General features: G+C 42.5%; 2 protein-coding genes across 2 annotated transcripts; both read right to left on the minus strand.

Moving 5' to 3' along the window:
- Positions 1-6,701: 6,701 nt before the first annotated feature.
- LOC120699607 (putative disease resistance protein RGA4) lies at positions 6,702-7,875 on the minus strand. Its single transcript, XM_039983608.1, has one exon. The coding sequence runs from the start codon at positions 7,873-7,875 to the stop codon at positions 7,015-7,017; it is 861 nt and encodes a 286-aa protein (XP_039839542.1). The 3' UTR covers positions 6,702-7,014.
- On the minus strand, positions 7,722-9,564 carry LOC120699608 (putative disease resistance protein RGA4). Its single transcript, XM_039983609.1, has 2 exons — positions 9,172-9,564; positions 7,722-9,122 (listed from the first exon to the last, which is right to left on the minus strand). The coding sequence occupies exons 1-2, from the start codon at positions 9,474-9,476 to the stop codon at positions 7,964-7,966; spliced, it is 1,464 nt and encodes a 487-aa protein (XP_039839543.1). The 5' UTR covers positions 9,477-9,564; the 3' UTR covers positions 7,722-7,963.
- Between the last annotated feature and the right edge of the window lie 9,558 nt (positions 9,565-19,122).

Below are 19,122 nucleotides of genomic sequence, written 5' to 3' on the forward strand. Positions count from 1 at the left end.
AGGAGACCCCCTCCTTGGTGGAGAAGCTCCGTAGTGGATTTCGGTTGGGTGACCGAGAGAGACGGTGGTGGTGCACGAGACTCGGTGTCTTGTGGGCACTTGCCTTTGCTTGCCGACATCGCCTTGGTGGCGTAGTGCAAGACGGTGATCGGAAGAGCCTCGGTGTCCCGTGGACGTAGGCGTTTGTGTCGAACCACGTTACATGACCGTGTGTACTCAGGAGTTTGCATCCCTCTTGCACTTACCTCTTTACTTACCATATTACATTTCCGCATTTACTTTATCTTGCGTGCCTTTACTTTCCTAGTTAGTTTATTTAGGATTGGCTATAGGTTGCAAGTATTTTGGGTAAGTAGAGAGTAACAAAGATAAACCTTAGTCATAACTAGCATGTATAGGACGTGTTAGGTTTATCTTACACAAGTAGATTGAGCCCTAGGTTAAAAAGCGATTAGCGACCCTATTCACCCCCTCCCCCTCTAGGGTCGGACACCCCGGTGATCCTTACAGGCCGATAATGGCCAAACGAACTCAGCAGTGTAGACCTCATTATCCTCATCGTTCGAAGAATCAGAATCATATTCAACAACATGAGTATTAGAACGATGAGGCTTATATGCATCTTTTGAATTTCTAATCTTATACTCTTGGTTCATTGCCTGAAGTTGCAAAGCATTAAGATTATAGTAATCAAACCCTTCGAGCTTCTCTTTCAAGTATGAGAGCAAACTATTAAGAGCAACATCTACCAAATCCTTATCTGAAATTGACAAATTGAAGCATCGGTTTTTAACTTCTTTAAATCTCTTGAAGTAATCGGATATCGATTCATCTCTATTTTGTTTAACCGATATCAAATCTATCAATTTTACTTCATTATTCCAAAAATGATCATGAAATTTTTGTTCTAATTTGTTCTAAGAGCGGACCGAATTTGGGGGTAACGCAAAAAACCAAGAAAAAGCAGTTCCAATTAATGATAAAGAAAACAAACGAACTCGCAAAGAGTTACTAGAACCAGCTTCACCCAATTGAACAACATATTGACTTATGTGCTCCCAAATTGACCGATTATCGTCCCCACTAAATTTAATAAAATCGGGAACGTGCCACCCCGTAGGATAAGGAACCAAATCGTAAGTATCGGGGTACGGTCTTTGATACAACCGATTTCTACTAGGATTTATGCCTAATTGACTAAGTCTGGTACCAAGCAAAGTATTCAAATCCGCTCTCATCCTGGCAAGATTGGCCTCGTAATTCCCGCTACTAGATGTTTGAGCATTGGTTGCTAGACGATTAGTTGCTGGTTCAGTAGTACTCATCGCCTGTGTAGCATGATGAGGATTATTTTTTGTCAAATCATCCCAAACATCTTGTGGCATAGCGGGTGGGAAAGGAGGTTCGCCGTATGATCTGGTGGTATACGGCGGTACAAAACCCTCCTACTCATCCGTTCGGCCAGCAGTAGCCGAACTCGGAATCGGCACGAGCGCCGGAGTAGACACCGAGCCCATCACCATGGCACCGGTCTGACCGGTATGATTGAACGGTCCGACCGCTCCGGCCGCCGGAGCACCGGTCTGACTGGTCGATGTGACCGGTCTGGCCGGTTCGGCCCTTTGTGGCCGAACTGTGCCTAGTGGTGGTGATTGCCTAGCGAAATAATTTGGTGGCATCCCAAATTCCACATTAACTGTAGATGTAGGAGCTGCCAAACTAAGGGAAAGATCTTTGGTAGAATATGCAGTATTCAGTCTTACCCTTCTCCATCCTATCCATACGCTCAGAAAGATCAATCAGAGTATTTTGCGTGGATAGTTGCGCATAGTAGATGAGATCGACGGCATGACGAACTTCTCCTTCTCGATCACGCCCTACCGAGTCTTCCCGTAACATGCCAGCATCCTCGCTTTGATCTCCTCGTTCTGACGTTTGAGGTCGGCCTCAAACTTCAGGCGCTGTTCTTCCGGTAGATCTTCATAGTTGATGTTGATGGTGTTCGCTGGATCACCTTGGAAGCATCTCCCTTTTCACCGGTCATTGCAACCGATGTAGATTGATTCTTTCCCCAGCGGAGTCACCAAAAAGTATGTTGACGCTAATATGGTCAACACACCGGTGCGCTAGAACGCGCGGATGGCAACGATCGATCACCAGCGAGCTTCAGACAGCGACCGGTCAGACCGGCTGTGCCAACCGATCAGACCGGTTGGACACAGAAAACCCGCAAAACCTAGAACCTCAAACTCGGGAGGGACCCGTCGGAGCTCGAAGAACTAGGGTTGTCTTAGGTCAGCAGGCCACACAAGACGCCTTTGAACGTCGTAGAGACGAGCAAAGAACAACAAATAGGTTGGAAAAGCTTAGGATTTGAGAAAAAGGGTATAAGAAATTATATTGATTCGATTGTGGTTAGAAACCCTCAATCGACCGCAGCCTTTATATTTATAGGCCGGTGAGGACATACCCCTTCCAAATCGGGTTACAATAGGACTCTATACACAAAACTCTAACCCTACTCGGATTACAGGACCAGACCAGTCTGACCGGTCGGCCCAACCAGTCAGACCGGTCGACCTCGATTATTGCCAATTTTGACCTCCAACATTAATCGCATCGGCGATTCCAATCCGGTACGCGAGCGCTAGCGAGCGCTCGATTTCCGACCGCGGCGCTGCGCGCGGGAGTCATGCTCCGTTGCATGGATTCCATTTTTTACTTCATCTTCTTTCCTTCTTGTGTCCACGTGACCAAGCAAAGTACATCATTTCTCCTTTTCACCATTTGTCTTCCTTATCCTTGTCTTTAGATTGGGTGGAAGGGAGCGACGCAGGGTTGTTAAGCAAGGAGTTTTATCATTTTTTTTCTTTCAAGTTTTCACTTCTACCTTCTATATGTCTAATGTTCTCTTCTCTTATCAACTTTTCTATGGAAATTGTACTTTAAAAATTATACTAAGGATTGTACTTAGAAGTTGTATGATGAATTTGTATGTAAAAGATTGTGTGAGAAATCTTCCCGACAACATATTCATACAATTTTGCTAAAAAGTTGTGCTCTATAAGTTATTTTAACAAACTATGCATTAAGTTTGTATGTATCGTGAAAGTTGTGATAATATTTTTTTGAGTTGTTAAGAAAAAGTTATACGTAAAAGTTATGTACATCATAAAAAAATTATGATGAGAATTTTATCCATAAAGAAGGTGTGCAGAAAGTTATATTTTAAAAATTATGTTTACAATTTATAAGTTTCCAAAAGTAGAAAATTAGGCTGAAATTGTTTTTTTTTCCAAAAAGGAAAAAGACAACCTGTCCGAGATCGCGCGCCGCGAGCCCTCCTGGCGCGCACGCAGATTAGCAGATCCCTAATCGCATCTCACCAGGCGATATTAAAGGGCTTACTTGATGGGAACATATCAAGTGGTCCAGATTGAAGTTTGCATAATTTGCACGGAGAGGTTGGTTTGCATCTGATATATTCCCTTACTTGATAGAGCTCTTGCTTCTCCTAAAATAACTTCGGCTTTGGCTTCAACAGATAGGGCTCTTGCTTCTCCTAAAATAATATCGGCTTTGGCTTCAACGGTAAAACAATTTTTTTGGTGGAGCTAGAGCTATTTGGCAATATATTTGGTAAAATATCTTCTTGGTGACAAAGTGGGTAATATTATAGACAATTAATATTTAGGAAGAGAGAAGCCGGTAATCTATTTTTTCGGCTCCTTAATTGTAGTGCAAGTCGTTTTGGAGCTTCGTAGGGATTTCTTGTATGCAACAATTTCCACTATCAATTTGGTAAGGCTTCATTAAAAAAAAAACACACACCAGAGAAGTCCGTGGAGAAGTCCAAACAAACAGTTGGTAGGAGAAGTCGGTGAAGAAGACCTACCAAACAGGGCTTAAGCATGAATGGGATAGCCCAGTGCCACGCTTGAGCCCTAACGGGATGATTCATGGCACTGTTAAAAACCATTGAAATTTTTTGTTTTGGCAAATGACAGTATCGATCAGCTGAAATTGTCAGGGACAAACTCAACCATAACGACCACCCATATCAATTAGAGGAATCCCTCAAAAGATGGTTGAATCTCTAAGCATTTTCATTAACGGGGACAATATGACATCCACGTAAGCAAATCAATGAGTTACTTCAAGAAAGCGTTGCCTTCAAATACAGAACATTATTGTCTTGGTCAACCACTTAACCAGAAACACTTGGGGAATCTCAGGCTATCCAGTAGTACATAGCATAATACCCCAATATAAAACAAATCTATTCCCATCAGTCTATCTGATTCCGCCAAACAGATCGTTTAAAGACATCAAAACTTCTTTCTTTCCTCGAGGAAGGTTCGCCTCAATCCATGGAGAACCAGAAGGTAGCATCAGCTGTCCACCAACATGGAGTCTTGAAGGAGTTCCTTGCTGCTGATTTCACCCATACTGCGACGGACAATGCAGAGCTAAATAGTTCGACACGTCCAGAGCTCTAGATAGTATATTGCAGCCAAACTCATGTTCAGAAACGATTTTCCATCTAGCAGCCACAGGACAGCGCATTCCAGCATCTCCATTTTATTGCATTATGCTCTCTTTGTGGAACAAACCTTGAACCATGAATGAGCTGAAACAAGGGGAAGGTGATCACAATGTAAATGATGAGAGAAACATAGACTAACATCACACAGGTGACGAGGGTTTTAATAACTGGGCAACTAGCTAATACCAGTAGCACTCATGCTTTGTTGAATTGTTGTGTGCTGATGTGTTGTTCAGCTGAAGTGTTCAGCTTATTATCGACTTATCATTTGAACCTATTTATGTACTGAATGTCTGAACACTGAACCTATTTAGCTGTCTAATTGTCTATGTAATATGTATGCTTTGCTGGTTGCCTGCTGCCCTGGTTTAGTTGTGTTCTTTTTAAATTTTGAATTACTTGCTCACTTGCTGTAATGCTGTTACACATTTAATTTCAGCTACTGACTTCAGTTTTTCTCTTTGTAATTACAGTTTCAGCAGCAGAACAGCAAGGATATGGAGTGTGGGACAAGAATATGGAGTTCTGGACAGTTCAAACATCAAATCTCACAAGTGTCACCAAACTGACTATCATTGTGGTGTTCCTGCTTGCTATATAGTATATAAGTACATATACATGTACATATATGTCGTGGGATATATAGGACGACTATAGCGACGACTAGGACCGACTAGGGTCGACTAATCGACCTGATCGACAACTAGTCGCGACTAGTCGCCTTATCGGTGCCATGACGACTAGGTTCGACTAGACGACTGTATAACATTGGTGTGAGAGGGAATAAGCCGAAAGAAGCCAGCTGGTGGTGCTGCTGCTGGCCATCCAAACAGGGTGGTTCAATAGTACTCTTCAATAGCAAGTGCAAATTATTGCAAGAAACAACGCTTTTCGTCCCAAATTCAACTGATAACCTTTTTCACATAGTCATCCACTCAGCCTCATAATTAAAGAAAAATCTCGGCCAGAGGGAGAGACATCCCTCTGGATTCGTCAAAAAGAAGAGTACCAGTACCGATACCTTGTCTTCGAACTCAGGCTGGTTACAGGGGGTTTCATCGACCCCCAGAGTTCATTGGCCCCCAGAGTTCATCACTCTATCGTTGCACCATGAAAAGCTCTGGTATTGAGACATAATTACCTCCAAATATTTTTATGCTGATAGACAACATGTATTACAGATTAGGTTGAGTAATCTATGAGAAAGTAATATACTGTAGCCTGGACAAGTATAAATAGTAAATACGTTGCATACCATATGTGCAGAATTTATCCCGATAGGTCATGTAAAATTTTACTTATGCTGCACATGAAATAGATCTTCCGTCACATACCATCCATCAAATTAATCCAATCAAAGTCAACCCAATGCCTAAAATTGGACACAGAGGCTTGTAAATGAGCTTAACATCAAATGGCAATAACAGTAAACATATCAGACACAAAAAATGGCACCAAAATATTGCATACCAATCATGCATCTTTGGATATGTCACAATTAAAGATCCAGTTTATCTTTCCCCAATCCGAGCCGCCAACCTGGCATCGCTCAAATAACTCCGTGCAACAACCATTTATAACAAGTACCCACAGGTTTGGGGGCATGTGTGGAAGAGACTGAAGGACATGAGTGTTATGTAGAAGCAAACTCCGCGGAGCATATAAATCACGCATCTTTGAAGGAAGAGACCTCAACAATTCCGCGTTGCTTATTTCTATATGCTCCATGTGAGAAATATTCTGCAATAACCATTCCGCAGGCAACAAATCCATTTTAGATCTGCCTGATATGAATAGTCTTTTAGTGAAGCACAGATTCCTTAATGGATTCAAACCTAGTAGCTGGTGATCATCAATTTCAAGCATCTCAAGCTGCAGATTAGAAGTTTCTACTGAAGCCGGTGGAAGCCCCGACGATGAAGATATAATCAGGTTGCCACAATGCTCTATTTTCAATACTTGAAGACAAGAAAGGGCTCCTATCCCACCCAAGGATGATAAACTGTTACAGTCAATGATTTCAACAATCTTCATTTTAGATATTCTTCGAAAATCAGCTGCATTAGGAAGTGAAGTCAAGTTACGGCACTGGAACAGTTTTAAAACCGTGAGAGCTTTGTAATGTTCCTCTTGCAAGAAACAACCATTTAGAGAAACCAAAAAATCACAAGATCTGAAATGCAGTGTAGAAAGCTGTGGCTCTAATCTCTTGAGATCAGACATGTTAGGCAGACTAGACATTCCAACTCCATCTGTCCCCAATAACTGCAGACTGAAAGGTAGATCAGGTAGCTCCAAAAGTTGTGGACAATCTTTCACAACAAATGTAACCAGATGGGGAGGCAATTCGCCAGGAACATTTCCTTCTGTCCAATTCTCCCTGTAATCATAAGCATGAGAACCATGGGATGAATTACCAATGTATTTCAGTTTTGGGAGGTGCGCAAGAACAACATGCTCCAGTGCCCCTAGACTGCCAAGCGGTGGGAGCTTTGAATCCACATTGGTGGCTTAATGCCATTGTATCGAGATATAGTTAAATGCTTGAGATTTCTGTGAGGAACAAGCTTATTGAGTATATGATCATCAATTCCACCTTGCCCATGGGACCAACTCAAGGATAATACTTTCATTTCCATCTTGTTATCCAATTTAGCAGCATCAGCTTCATTACAATTGCTGACATTTTGGACATCAAAAACAATAATTCTCCGGAGCTTCCCTAAATTCTGCAGCTCAGTTATATTGTGGCCATCCTTTTTCCTCACACTAAACCCATTCAATTCTCGAAGACTAGTCAATTTTCCAATGTGAGGGATTGTGGACAATGCTCTTTTAGGAATATCCAATTTTTGCAAGCTCGGCAGGTTACCAATATCAATGGGGCTCACCTTTTCCTCTTTGTCTATCTTTAAGATCCGAAGGACTTGCAGATGACAGAGTTTAAACAGCTTACATAGATTAGGCTCGTCAGTAGCTGACATATAGATGTATCTTAGGTGCTTCAGTTCCGCAACATCATTCATGCCAAACCAACCCTGTCCAGCTAACTTCAAGAGCCGCAGGCTTGTTCTGCCTTTTATAGATTTCTTGAGATCAGACATGAGTTCTTGTTGTATGGAGCTTGCCTCATTTTCTATTATCAGAGTGCGCAGGTTCTTGGACTGAGAAATAATTGTGATAATTTCAGAAGTTATGCTTTGAATGTACAAGTGTCGCACTTTAGGAGGAGATATGCGATTTGCCTCCGCACTGTGGTCACCATCTTTAAATCTTGAACATTCCTCAATAGAAACAGAGTGTGCCAATTCGTACATCAAATCATGCATGACATAATAATCTTCAGAAGGATCAGCATGCAGTCCTCTTGGTACCAATGAAAAGAATGATTTTCGTGCCAGAATATTGAAGTGATCCCTAGCAATATCTTCCTGATTTTTTATTCCATTCTCTCGTTTGCAGTATCAACCCTGAACCCACCCACATCTCAATCAACTCTTCCATCTTAAACTTGAATCCAGGGGGAAATATGCTGCAGTACCGAAAGCAAAGCTGTACTTCGTAAGTAAGATCTTGGTAGCTCATTTTGAGCATCTCTGTGATTGTAGGCCCAATTTCATCAAATTGGCGGACATCCTGATTTAAGATGGCATTCCATCTGCTATGATCCGTGCTGTCTCTCAGTTGCTGGCCAACTACTTTTGCTATGAAAGGACATCCTTTGAGCTTTCTGGCAATCTGCTCACCTATCAATCGAAGCTCCAACCTGTCACTGGGGGTCGAATTACCAAATGCGTGATGATTGAAGAGCTTCAGAGTGTCTTCCTGATCTAAATCCTTGAGCTCCAAACATTTAACTCCAACTCGCATTTGACGTTTAACAGCTTCAGCAAACGATCTCATTCGGGTCGTGAGCAATATTCTACCTCCCATCACAGCATTATTTCTGAGTGGACCCAAAAATTGCTCCCACTTCCCACCATCCATATCCTCCCATGCATCATCTAAAACCAGCAAAAACCTTTTAGTCACCAACTGTTTGGTAAGATCCGATTGCAGGGAGTCCAAAGCCTCCGAGCAAGCATTGTTCCGGTTGATTGATTCCAAGATCCTTCTCACCAGAACTTTAGGCTCAAAACGCTTAGAGACATGCACCCAGACGATCATGTTTCCAAAATGATCCTGAACCATCTTATCTTGGCAAATAACCTGGGCAAGGGTTGTCTTCCCCATGCCGCCGCCGCCAACGATTGCACACACCAAAAGCTTGTGATCTACAGTATCAGCAGGTGTATGAACACCCAACCATTCGAGCAGTTCGCCCTTCTCCTCCTGCCGACCAAATACAGCTGTTGTTGCTAACTCTCTCGTGGTCTCCCGTGTGTTGCCCAGATCTTGAATATCAGATGAAGAACTGCGGATATTCATGATGACGGAGAGGAAATTTCCTGCATTGTCAAGGACTGAATCTAATCCCTTGAGAGCATCCTTCAGACGCTTTGAAGTACCACCAGTGGTAACCGCGCTCAGAGACCGTCGAAATCCACTGCTGAAGTCAGGTAAACGGGAGGACAATCTCACCTTCCAACCTTTTGACTTCTCGGGCTCTCCGATTTTTGGCTTGCTTCTCCAGATCCAAGTACTCCAGCTCGTCGAGCGCGTCCTCAGCCTCCTGCAGCGCGTCGCGGAACTGCCACATCCATGGAGCCAGAGCTTGGTTCTCCCAGACCTGCGGCTGATTGCCGACATCGAAGACTGCTACGATGACCGGCAATTTGTCCGTCAACTGCTTATGGAGATCTGCATCCTCGGCCGAGAGGCGGCCCAGGGCCTTGTTCCCGAAATAGGAAATCGCTGCCCCTGCCGCGGTTTTCCCCATGAAAACAGCCGCGGTCTTGGCAAAAGCAGCAACAGCAGCAGCCTCCGCCATGTCAGAGAGAGGTGGAGCAAAGGAGATGAGCCATGAAGCTGAGGAGACTCCGACCACTACTGAAGTCGGGGTCAACGCCCGGCCACGGGTGGAATCGCTCTAAAAATAAAATCTTTGCGCTTTTCACTGGTAACTCCAACTTTAGTCCAGTAATCACAGGTTTGGGCCGGTTCAGCTCCCTAAGTTCACTTGCTCGAATCTAGTCAGTGACTTTTAATTTAATCAACATGACCACGGTGTCCCAGGATTTACGTGGTGAAGATCATCGAGCTTTGGTGTCCTGCTTCGTTGCTTCACTGGTTTAAGTCTTCTTTGGATCCAAATATTGCAAATATTAATAAATGAAAGTGCTAAACTTTAACACTAGTGTATTCCAATAAAAATACTAACGAATCCTAGCGCTCAGAAACTGTCCCTGGTTGCCCAGCCGCGGAGCAGGGGCCGGTAACGGCAACGGCACTATGTCGCTGCAGGCGGGTAAACAGAATGGGTGACGTGGCTGTCGCGCACGGCAGAAATTAACATGTGGCTGCGACGCCAATAGAATTATAGAAACCATCTACAAAAAAGAAGAGGTTGGAGTTGATGGTTCGGGGCATCTAGTTTTGAACTGCATGAACCGAAAAGAAGAGGAAGAAGATGAATGAATGTAGAAGAAGAAGCAGTCTCGACCTTGCTCATGGGGCAGAGATTGTACCGTTTCATAGATCTTGTCTCGACCTATACTAATACAAGATGTTTTCATAGATCTTGTGGGCTGGGCTGGGTTTGTGTTGATGGGCCAAAATTCAGGAATAATTTTTAGAAAAGGTCCCAATCACTACCCTCATGGAAAAAGCTATATGACGATCGGTCGCGCTGCTGTGCGAGCGCGCGACCGTCCAGACCAGCAGGCCGCGCCCAAACCAGTCCACTACGCGCACCACCACCCCCCTCCTCATCCGGACACACCTCCCCCTCCCCTCCCGCACCTTCCAAAAGTGAATCTCGGCAGTTTCCGTTTCCAAAATCTTCCACGGCAGTTCTACTCGGTGGTGGGTGGGTGTGGGCCGGCGGCGAGGTGAGGCTGCCCTGCTGGAACATCGGCGAGGCGAGGCGCGGCCGGTGCGGGTGGATCCCGCACGCGGAGCAGTGGCAGAGGCGCCATGGCGGGAACATCCGCCAGCGGCGCTGGAGAGAGCCCCCCCCCCCCCCGGTTGGTGCTGGCCGCGGCGGCATTGGCGGCTTGCGTCGAGGGACGAAGGCATTAGCGATGCGGGGCCCCAGGTCGACTACTTCCTCTACCTCCGCGGGCGCAGGTTCCGACGACGACGACGCCAAGGATGAAGTTGTGGGTCGCCGCCAAACGAGGACGTCGAGCCGCGGGGGAGGCGCTGCCTCCCCTATGAGGGCAGCGTCAGCGAGCTGCTGCTACTTCCGGCAAGGCACCACTCCCTCCCGTTGGCAAATCATGGTGGCGCTCTATTCCCTTCCTCCCCCCACCCATCCTCTCTCCTTCCCCTATTTTGCGTTCTGTTAGGCAGTTTTGTGGTGCGTTTGATAGGGTGCCTCCAATTGCTAAAGCTGCATACTATTTTCCAATGCCATGTTAGGTAGTTTTTGTGGTGCCTTGTTTATGATTTCAATATTAAGAGCAAGGAGTAGTTTTGTGATTTCAATATTTTGTCAGTGATGATTGATCAACCATTGGATTTGGGGAGAGGCAAATCGAACCGTCGCTGAATGAGGTCGCCGTGTTTCGCTGAAGTGTCGTTGAATTGATTTGTTCCATTTGACCATTACTGAAATGAACATACAACCCCTGATTAGAGTTGGTGGCGACGTTTCCATGATGGGCACTTTGTAGTTTTGTGGAATTGATGTGAGAATTTGGGATTATGGGTTGATATGTTCATTTGACAATCATTTTATATTTCCTTTATTTTTTTTCGAGTATGAGATTATGATGGGTTTGCTATATCTTGATCATTTTGGTAGTCTTTTCATTTACACTGAGTCTGGTACATTTTTTGCTTGCTTGTATTAACATTTTATTCTCGTTGAAAATTAGTCCATGCTTATCAGATTTACTAATTGCCTTGTATCAGTTTACTGCACTTTTTTTCTCGAATCAGCTTACATCCATCTGAAAATGCCAGTGTGCTACCTCTCTGAGACTTCCAGTAAATATCTGATATCTAATCATCTGAACCTCTCTGTGTCCATTTAGCATGTCAGTACACTTTGCTCATTGACACCATTTGTTTCAGCTATCTGTCGTGTTTGAATTGATATATCCAATATATAATTTTTTGTAAGACCAATCTGATACATTTTCAATAGCATTCCTATTTTTGTACACACACCCCGCCTCCATGTAGCAACTTGATTTCTTTTTTTTTTCCAGCAACTTATTCATCCCCTCTGTAGTAACTTATTCTGTTATCATGGGGGTTATTTTTTGTCTTACCCATTTTCCTTTCGTACTTTTTTTATAGCATGGCCCGGAAGCGTAAAACCGAAGCTACTAACACAGCCCCGTCTCCAAAGAGAACAACTAGGGCTACTTCTAGAGCAGACAAAGGTACTTCTAGAGGCAGTGTTGAGAATGATGAAACGACCGAAGCTAATAGAAAAAAGCTCGCAGAGCAGGTATCATTGAGAGCAAAAAACCTATGCTGCATGAATCCTTTTTTTATGCGTAATTTGTATTTATGCCACTCTAGCAGTGTTTTAATCAGAAAAAATATATTTTAGTGGAGCATTGTTTTAGAGTCATTTTAGTTTGCTTATTGCCCTTTTTCTATATCTCAATAAAGGATAGCATGGAACTGGTTTTTGCATGGAACCTGAACTAATATAATTCAGTTCAAATCGATGTCATTTATGATATTTTTGATATGATAGTAGTTATTTTAGAGGCTTATCTGTTCTATTTCCCTCCATCGATAGACAACAATTGCATAGATGTTTTTTATGGTATTTTTCCTTTTTTTCAGCAACTTGATTTTCCTTTCTAGCAACTTTTTCTTTTCCCTAGTAGCAACTTATTCTATTATCATGGGGGGATTTGATTGTCTGAATTCATAAACTGTGCGGGAACTCATTGAATGCATCTTTTTTTCTTTTAGGATATAAGGAAAAAGGATCAGTAAAAAAACTGAGCAAGATCAATGGGGATCTCGAGGATAATCAGAAGGGGCGAATTGCAAGTGTTGGGTTTGAGGGACTCCTTGAAATCAAGTGCAACACTGTACCCAAGAAGCTGTCAACTTAGCTAGTTAACATTTTCGACATCAACACGTCCGAGTTGGTGATTCCGTACAGGGGGAGAATAAAGGTTGATGATCAAGCCGCTAAACGAGTGCTTGGGTTACCAATGGGCCCTAACCCGGTTGTTTACGAGAAGAAGAGTTATGTTGATACATTCAGCGAGTTCTACCAAGTGTTTGGCCACGATAATGATCATAAGGCACCAACATTTGTAGAAGTTGACAAATGGTTGTCTGGCGAGGGAAAAAAGTCAACAGATGACAAATAGTTGAAGGTCTGGCTAATGTTCGCAATCAGCACCTTCCTGTGCCCAACATCAAGCCCAAAGTTGTGTGTGCGGGCTTTCCATTCTATTGCAATCATAAAAGATATCAAAGGATATAACTGGTGCAAACTTGTAGTGGACAGGCTAATCAAAGGAATTGCAAAATTTAAGGCTGGGAAGCGAAAGTTTGTGTCCGGGTGCCTCTTCTTCCTCACTGTATGGACACTAGACTTGTAGTGCCCTGTTTTTTTCCCCACATTTTCAGCACCTTTCTTTGTGATTAATATGCTCTTTTTTTGTGTTGCAGATACTGTACCTAGATTCACTTGATGTCGGTGATATTGTCAACAAAGATTTGGAAGTAAGAGCCGCTGCGTGGACGAGGCAGCTTGTCTACAAAGTCTGTGCCATAGATAGGTTATCACAGACTCAGTTCGGCAAACTGCAAGTAAGACTGATCTAGGAATTCAGCAACTTTTTAATATCTCATATTTTTCAACTTATACATGCAATGTAGCAAGTTATACATGTGAAGTAGTAAGTTATACACGCGAAGTAGCAAGTAGCAAGTTATACAACTCTTTTCTTTCACACATACGTTGCCTGTGCAAAACCAGTAACCCCTTTTTTTCACTCATGCATAGTTTTCTCCTTTTTTTGTACAGCTAAAGCCAGAACACTTAAGCGCAACGATGATCCCACCAGAAAGGATTCATCAATTCATCGATTTAAACATGCCAGAATCTGTCATTGTTGTATGTTTCTGCCCTCCATCCTTTTTTTTCTGTCATCACGCATCATTTTTCTTCCGCATCTCTCTCATATGATCCAACCATCTTATGTTTTTCTTCGCTGCCTTATGTTTCTGCAATTTTTTTTTGTAGAATCGGGAGGTTCTCAAAAGTGCACTGAGCGAGTTCAGCATGGCAATCAATCAAGCTTTTGTCAATCTAACACAAAAGTTGTGTCAGGTGGAACAACAGCCAGAAGCACATGCAGAATCAACACAATGGACTGTCCAGGCGGAGAAGGAGGTCAAGCAGGCCCCAGTACCTCTGAAGGTACTCGGGAGGTTAGAAGTAAAAGGAAACAGGACATTCTGGAAGAATCAGAGTCCAGCAGCGATGAAGAAAGCTTTCAAGATTATGCCAACTTTGACTCTTGCGACACAGAGGGAGATGAAGATGATGAGAACAGCGATGGTTTTGGAGATGAAATCAATTCATCACAAATTGACACAAGAGTTACTGAGAGGGAAGGTAATGACTAGCAGCATCGCATGTGCTTCTTTTAGTTTGTTTTTTCTAACAGAAACATTTTTTTTCTTTGATAGTGCAAAGCAAGAGAGTTAGATTTGAAGATGAGGATAACGCAAACAAGCAAGGTGATGTCATAGAGGACAAGTCAATGAAAGGCAATCAAGGTAAATATGTTGACATGATATGTTGGATCAAAACTTATATATTGATAGCAAGATTAATGGAAATCTCAAGGGTTCTTTATTATTTTATTTTCGCAGGATCTGCCTCTGGAGCCTCATGTAAAGATGAGTCTGCTGATAAACAAAGGAAGAAAGATGACCACAACGATGGCGGTTCAAATGATGGGGCTAATGCTGATAAAAAATCAGGTACGCAACTTGTATTGAATGCCTGCAACAACTTGTATTGGTTCAGTAGCATATTCTCTTTTGGAGACAACAACAACTTATGTTTTATGTTTTTTTTAAGTATCTGCTGAACCATCATCACACAAAGATCAGTCTGGTGATAAATCTAAAGGTGCGCCATCCAAAGATGATGATAAAGGTGCAAAGGACGACGATAAAGCAGCAAAGGATGACGACAAAGCATCAAAGGATGATAGCAGCATCAGAGATGATGGAAAGCAAGGTAAACATACGTTTTTATCATTCCAACAGTAATTTTTGTATCAGCAATTTTTGGTTGAACCAGCAACTTGGATTGAGTTATTTAGCAACTTATGATTTTACTTAGTAGCAACTTATGTTTCGATCAGTAGCAACTTATATTTGACCACAGCATCTATTTTTTTGATAGATTTTGATGAAGCACCATCACCTAAAGATGAGGCTGGTGACAATTATCGAGGCACACCACGCAGTACGCAATCGGGCACACAATCCAGCTCTGAGTTTAGCGGATTGTCACCGATTACACCAGCAAATTGGTACGGGCTTCCGGGAGGTATGACACTACTGGACTTAATGGCTACACCGCCCGATAGGAAGCCTTTGATCTTTGAACCACTTGAGTTCCTCGATGTGCCGCTCGTGCCCAATGAGAAGGAAGTCTTCAATGATATTGTCAAAAAGGAATTTAAAGGGGCGAAGGACACGGTCACAATGTCCGATGAGATGGATTCTGAACCGAAAGAGCAAGCAAAAAAGTTTGAGGCCAAGCTTCTGGAAGATTTGTTGCAACCCTTGCCTATGGACAATCTTCCGAAAGAAGTGCCCAAACCCAAGAGAACAAAGAGAAAGGCGGAGCGGTCAGATGTAGTGTCAAGGAAAAAGGTTGCTAGCACAAGAGGGAGAGGCTTGCCACCGGTGGTGCCCAAATCCAATACTGCAAAGGAGCAAGATGAGGGAAATGTAGAGCCGCTTCCTAGTGCAGTAGCGACCAAAGTGTATACGAGAAAGTTTCCAGAAAAATCAGATGCCATCCCAAAACAAGCTGAGGTAGCAACTCACGCATGCAAATGTGTCCATCACATTTTTTTTTGCAAACCAGCAACTTATGCTAATCCATTTTTTTGTCTTCATTACATAAACTGCAACCAAAACACTTAGTGATGGGCGCACGGAAGCTATGCATAAAGCAGCAGTAGAAAAGGTAATAGCAACCCATGTTTTCTTTTCTTCTCATTTTTTTCAATCCGTTGTACAGCATGCAAGTGTTAATTTTTTGTGCACGTGTAAGTGTTCCGATAGAAGCGTGTCGACAACTTGAATGACAACAAAGGTTTCAAGGATGCACCCGATGCTCCAAGCTGCTCACTGGGATTTACAGACGATGAGGATTCTCAAGAAATGGACAAGGGTCAACTTGCAACAGAAGATGAACTGTACAGCATCATATGCAGACACACCAGGCACGAAGAGGGTTATGGCAATATACCTTGATCTTACCCCCCCCCATCTTTTTTTTTCGCCCATCAGTCATGGAGAAAACCTTTTCTTGTTTGGCAGCACAATATTCTTTGAATCCAAAGAGATAACACTTACAGCACATGAGGTAGCAGCGGGCATGGTTATGGGGAGATCGCTAGGCACCAACGCCATGCATCTCGGGACTTACGTGCTGTCACAGGACCCTAGAAAGAAGAGGACAAAGATAATATTCCCATGGGTGTCAGTAATATCATTTTCCCCCCTTTGACCCCTCTGACATCTTTGTGTATCTTATCGTTTTGAAAGTATGCCCCCATGTGCATATCTGAGCATTTTTTGCCATATATTTTTTTTTGCTACAGATCCAAATGATGATAGGGCCCATGAACAGCAACATTGTCAAGAACGCTTTTGAGTTTCGCGATTCAAACTATGAAATGGTAAAACCACATTTTTCTTTTTCTTGAAAACTTTGTGCTGTCTGCCTAGTAACCTAGTTTGCAAACTTGTGTTGTATGATTCTAGCAAATTTTAGCCCACAAAACCCATTGGTAATTGTAATATTACTAAGGAGTAGTTTTCCAATGCCTTTGTTTTCTGATTGCAAATATTAAGAGTAATGAGTAGTTTGTGATTTGCAACATTCAGAGTTAGGTAGCTTTCTGATAGCAATATTCAAAGTTACATATTTGTCGAGGTCACATACTCACAGTATACTGCTTCAATTGCTGAACATTGCATATCACTTCCCATTCACAGCACCATTTTTGTTTCCCATTATGTTTTTAACCGAATGCAGAACAGAAATTGAATTGGATTAGCATGTTTGCGCAGTTCAGTAGCATTTTTTATTTTTTTATCAGCAACTCGATTTTCTTTTCCAGCAACTTATTCATCCCCTTAGCAGCAACTTATTTTCTGTTATCATGTGAGTTATTCAACTGATTTTTCTACAGATACTCTTTCCTGTGCACCAAGAGAATATAGCGCAGCCGGGCGGCGATGGCCACTGGTTCGTATTTACTGTAAATATTCTAGATAAGAAGTTTCAAATCATGGACTCTCTAAGGAACATCGACAATGCTGAATTGAGATGGAAAGCCAATCAGGTGCGTGCAAAAGTGATTACCCTATGGAACAAGTACACATCTAAGGTTCAGGGGTGCAAGATTCTCTTTTTATCCTATGGAACAAGTACACAAGCAATTCGGGATGTAAGCACAAGTCATTCTTATCTTTTTATCCTAAACTGAATTCTAAACTGTAGATATTGTAACATTTTGTAAGTTCTACATTATCTAACATTTGTCTCTCTTTTTTTGTGCCCTCAATCTCAGTCATGACTGTGGTCTGTTCACCCTCAAGGCTATAGAGCACTGGGATGGACACAACCTCCCAAATATGATGGAGTTTGATGAAATGAAGCTGATGAAGCGCGTTCTTCATGAGTGGCTTCATAGCCCTGCCAACAAGATAGAGAACAAGACTGAACTATTCTCAAAGGGAAAGGGAAAGATGGCAAATCAGTAGGCTAGGGGCGGAGTGGGGAAGGGGAGGAGAGATGTGTGTATTTTTCACATGATGCATATACTCTGTATATAGATGCACCCATTTTATTTTAATTGATGCTCAGATATGCTCAGATATTCTGTAATATACTTGCGACCAGTTCAACAGACAACTTGTATGCAATTTATGGCTAGTCCAACAACAACTTGTGATTTTTTCATGATGCATGCACTCTGTATATAGATGTTCTCTGTGGTTTTAAACAATGCTCGGATATGCTGATCGTTTTTTTACCCCCCCCCCCCACTTTTCTGTGTGAGAAGCAACTTATGTAATATATGGAGGTATCCTTTGTGATCAGTAACTTATGTAATATATGAAGCTATTTACACTGGCAACTTGTGACCAGCCCAACAGGCAACTTGTCTGATGTCAAAATAGCAAATTGTGCACAGATCTTTTTTTTAAATATCAACTTCTGTACATCAGATCTATACTTTTTTGTGTTTCTGTTAACTTAATTCAACATGCAAGCTGCAATTTTCCAATCTTTTTTTTCATACGCCACCATACACAAAGTTTTATTAAAAGTATATTTATCCATATATATAGCAAGTTTGAAATATACAAAAGCATCAACTATTCATTATTACATCACCACACACCATGCTTAAAATCATAAATCACTAATTGCAGTTTAATAAATTACAAGGAAGTAAAAAAAATGTTAGATGCATCCCCCTGCAACACATCTTATTTTTTCACGGAGCAGCAACCTCGTTTAGTGATTTATCCGAGAGTTTTTTGTTTGCTTTCTTGCCGGCTTGGCGGGGCAAGTTGATGTGTTATGTTCTATTGAACCACAATAGCCACACGGTGGTTTTTTTGGGGGAAGCAACCCCAACCCTGTCTTGTATCTGTTTGACCTTGGACGTCCTTGCTTCTTTATTATTGGTGGGTCCCCAATCTCAGCACCAGCAACATGCGAGCCTGAAAAGTCAAAATAATTTCAAGTTGTTAGGAGTAATACACATAAGTTGCTAGAACAAGGAGTACAAGTTGCTAGGCTGAATGAGTAGAAGTTGCTAGGGGAAAGAAAGTATAAGTTGCTACGTTCAGTTAAGACAATACGCACCATTAGGCTGTTGTGACAGATTTGGATCCCCACCCCCTCCGGTTGATGATCTTGTTTTTTTGCGCGATTTGTTCTGCAGCCTTGGCGCAGCGGGTTGTTCAATATCAACTTGTTCACACTCCACCCCCGGAAGAACACTTGACGCTCTCCTTTTTCCCAAAACAACAAGCTTAGATTGTAGGGCACTCACTTGTTTTGAGACTATGCCATACCCCTCGTCATCAGCCATAAAAGGTCTCACAATCTTATTAAAGTTTGTGCACATACTGCTGTAACGTATAACATGCTTCCCGTGGTCTGTAATCTGGGCTTCTTGAAGAGGCTCGTTAGCGGCAACTTCCACCCCACTATC

The sequence above is a fragment of the Panicum virgatum genome, chromosome 3K (genome assembly GCF_016808335.1).
Source record: "Panicum virgatum strain AP13 chromosome 3K, P.virgatum_v5, whole genome shotgun sequence".
NCBI lineage: Eukaryota > Viridiplantae > Streptophyta > Magnoliopsida > Poales > Poaceae > Panicum > Panicum virgatum.